Below are 4,127 nucleotides of genomic sequence, written 5' to 3' on the forward strand. Positions count from 1 at the left end.
TGTAAACTGTTCATAGCTCGTGCGTCGATTTAGGCCTCGTTCGGTTCTCGCAACTGCTTGGAACGAGATCTATTTCGTAATGATTGATTTGATCCGATTTAAAATTCGGCCTAACACAAAATAACCGTTCGATTCGAATTGGAATAGAGTTGGTCTTAATTGTACTCCAGCTTATTTTGGTTATTTCGGCCTCTTAGCGATCCGGAATCAATTCCCATGTGACCATCGGAACGGCCTAACACAAATAACTGTTCGATTCGGATTGGAATAGAGCTGATCTTGATTGTACTCCAGCTTGTTTTGGTTATTCCGACCTCTTAGTGATCCGGAATCAATACCCATGTAGCCACCCGAACGAAATCATGATCGAGTGACACGACCCGATCCACTCATCCTCTTCAGGAACGAACAAGCCTTACCTGGCACGGTGTTTACAATTCTGGGCTGGCATATGCCAAGGTGCGCTAGCATTGGGCCGCTTTGAATTTGGCCCTGGTAAAAGCTGCCTAGACCAATCAATTTTGGGACTCGGCGGCCTCGGCCGGATACGCTGCCTTCTTCTGTCTGTGTGTGTGGGAGAGCCGGGACCGCAACCAAACAGCCCACTTAAATGCAGACGGGAATATATGTACACACATGGAAGATATGGGCTTGCAAAGCTTGGGCTAGACTGGGCTACACCTCCACCAAGTGGGCTGGTTTAAGGTTCAAACGTCAAATATCTTTTTTTTCGGAAAAAAGTCAAATGTTTAAAAAACGAACTAATTAGTTTGTTCAAACGTCGTATATATTAGCTCAAATGCAACCTCAGTTGCAATTACCATTGGCTGTTTACGTGGAGCTCCAAAAGTTGATCACAAAACCTAGCACGGAGGATACATTTTCGAAATATTATATAAAATTTACAAGTATATTAATCAAAGGCCCACATACTGCTCATGGTTGGTCATTTGGTTCATCTTCTAGCTTCTGTTCTTGAGATAATTTAAAATTCACATACACTTCTTACATGAAGTATACTCCCTCCTCCTATTTATAAGGCGCACACGCATATCAAGACTTAAAGTTTACAATGTTTGATCAATAATTTAGCAAACAATTTTTTATTTTTTAAATATAAATTTAACATGGTTGCATTTGTACTCAAATGTACTCTCTAATAATGATTATAAGTTTATAACCATAAACAATATAATGTAAGATAAATGAATGATCAAAGTCTAATTTGGTAGGCCGTGCCATGTCATACAATACAACGCCTTATAAACATGAACCGAGGGAGTATTTCACATTTAGTTCAACCCTGATATTACATTTTCTCACAGCTCAAACTTCACATCTCACACAAATATAGAGCAAACCAACTAACGGCAATCAGTGTGCTACAAACAAGCAAGGAGAAACTAACAAAGCATCATACATAAATTAACTAACTTTAACCGCATCGAAATCCATGGCTGGTACGTATTCTTTATGTAGCTAGCTCGATCAGTGGTCGAGCAGGATGGTCTCCAGAACCCTGACGAACTCCTTGGGCGCGGTGAGCTGTGGGAAGTGGCCGGAGGACTCGATGACCACCGTGTCCGCCCCGCCGCCGCCGCCGCACCCGGCCATCGCGCGCTGCATGTAACGCGCGACGGCCAGCGGCGCGACGGCGTCGCGGGCGCAGTGCACGATGGTGCAGCGCGCCGCGACGCCCGGGAGCACGCCGCGGGCGTCGCTGGTGAGCACGGCGCGCAGGACGCGGAGCGCGGCGTCCGGGCGCATCGCCCCGAGCTGCTTGGCGAACCTGGCGGCGGCGGACTGGTGGCCCGGCCCGACGACGGCCTCGGCGAAGCGCGGCGCCCACGCCGCGAAGTCCGCGCCGGCGGCCGCGAGCATCGCGTCCACGTCCCCGGGCTCGAAGCCGCCCTCGTAGCCGTCCTCGTTGATATACCTGTATAAAATACAGTGCAACGCTGCAGTCTGCAAGTATTCTATGGATAACCGGATGTTTGGTTTGTTGACATGCTCAAAGTTTGCCCATTTCGAAATGCTTATGGTTATGGGTTCAAAAATCCTAAATGAAACTTGTATTTTGGATTTGAGGGGTTAGTTCACTGCACTTAATTTTATTTTCTTGTTTTTTTATTACATGGTATATGTGCACGAGCTAGCTACTGATACGTGCATGATACACTTGGAAGAAAATGAAGTTTCATGCGAGAGTGTATGGTCGAGACCTCGGCGACGCTCCGACGAGCACGAGGTGGCTGAACAGGTCCGGCCGCGCGACCGACGCAATGCAGCCGATCATGCCGGCCATGGAGTGCCCCACGAACGCCGCCCGCCGCACCCCCAGCTCGTCCATCAGCGCCACCAGCTCGTCGGCCAGGCCGTAGTACGAGCAGCAGTACCCCTCGCCACCGTCGTCCTTGGCGGCGGCGGCGGAGAAGCTCCAGTCGAAGACGACGACCCGGAACCTCTCCGCCAGCGCCGGGACGACGTCCTCCCAGATGAACCGGGTGCCGCCGTACCCGTGCGCCAGCACCACCGTCGTCTCCGCGTCCTCGTTGCCGAACACCCTCGCGTTCATCTTCTTCCCAATGCCAAGATATGAGATCGAGCCTAGCTACCTACAGCTCACTACAGCTACACAGGTTGCTGCTTCTTCGCCTATGGCGATCGATGAGAAGGCACGGTGACGAGCCACTTTCCATCTCAATTTATAGCGAGAATTCATCAGCTATCGCCGGGCTTAGATAGGATCGAGCGGAGAGATCGACAGCGAGAGGAGGATAGATGAGGAGATGAGGTGGACAGCTGCATGAGCCAGCGGGGTGGCAACAACAAAGGGTGTCACAAGAGAAGCTACTCTGCATGTCCCAGCAGCAACTGCTGATCGATGCTGCCACGTCGTGTCCGCATCGACAATGACGACCGGGCGAAAAAGGTGTTGCTTGGCGCCTTGCGCGCGTGACTGCGACCCGGCAGAGATTCCCATCAGCTCCAGGGCTAGGGCTTCGGATGGTCCGCTTTTGTCGTAGGTGAACTGTGTTTAGTTTACGGGAGCATCATGCTGCTAATTGGCCCTAGTTTGGGCACAAAGTAGTGGCCTTAAAATAGCACACGAACTTACGCAGTCCCAGACGTAGAAATTACTACTACTCCTCCCGTCCAAAATTACTGTTCATTTTAGCTTTTTTAATACATAATTTTTGACATGACGAAGGATGGAGTACTCCGTATGGTTGAACCGATCATCAATAGTTTATGGTCCTTAGATGATCTAACACGTAAAATACAATTGTTATAACTATAACGAAAAATGAATATTACACCTTGGTCAGCAGTTTTTTTTTTTGGAAATTTCTAGTTTTAAGTGACGAGATGAATATGACCCAATGTATAAGTTAAGAGCTGCGATGACGAAAATGAAATTCTGTGGTTTCACTCATCGTGGTAAAATGGAAAAAAAATGGCATCAATCATTTCAGTGTCAAGAGCCAAATATATAAAAACAGCTACGAAGATGATTGGCAGCTTATTCCTTGGCTAAAAACAACATCATCAGTGTCCTTCATATTTTTATGTTAGGAGCATCTCTGATTAATTGGGCGGCCAAAATCTGAGTGCAAAGTCTTCGAAACGATGCTATTGTCGCATCCAATGATATGATATCTCCGTCTGCTACTTGTCTGGAAACAATGGAATTCCATAATCAGAAGTCGTTGTCTTGCCGTTATTTACTCAAACATAAGGTTCTATGTTGATTTAATTAGTTTGCATAACTATTGGATCATCACCTGATCAAAAGACTGTTTCAACATGCGATATGCTGGCTAGTTAAATCAGAAAAATTAGGCCGGACAATATGAACTTGATGGTTGCCAGATCTTAGTGCGAACGGTATCAGAAATGGCCAGCCTTGCATGGCCAAATGGAATGTTCATTGTCAATGCTTCGATCAAAACTAACTAAAAATCAGCTAGTTCATGGGAAGTTTATTAAATTATAATCCATTTAGCCGCGGTAACTTTTGAGGAAAGCAGATGTTCTGACATCGTTTCAGTTCAAGATTCATGTAGACATGCACAGACAGTCAAACAGAATGGCAGGTTATAATGCTCTGATTGCCATCACTGAAG

At 47.1% G+C, this 4,127-nt stretch overlaps 1 protein-coding gene across 1 annotated transcript; it reads right to left on the reverse strand.

Moving 5' to 3' along the window:
* Positions 1-1,488: 1,488 nt before the first annotated feature.
* On the reverse strand, positions 1,489-2,575 carry LOC117848985 (karrikin insensitive 2 receptor CA). The gene is made up of 2 exons (XM_034730598.1): positions 2,223-2,575; positions 1,489-1,936 (listed from the first exon to the last, which is right to left on the reverse strand). The coding sequence occupies exons 1-2, from the start codon at positions 2,573-2,575 to the stop codon at positions 1,489-1,491; spliced, it is 801 nt and encodes a 266-aa protein (XP_034586489.1).
* Positions 2,576-4,127: the final 1,552 nt, after the last annotated feature.

The sequence above is a fragment of the Setaria viridis genome, chromosome 3, assembly GCF_005286985.2.
Source record: "Setaria viridis chromosome 3, Setaria_viridis_v4.0, whole genome shotgun sequence".
NCBI lineage: Eukaryota > Viridiplantae > Streptophyta > Magnoliopsida > Poales > Poaceae > Setaria > Setaria viridis.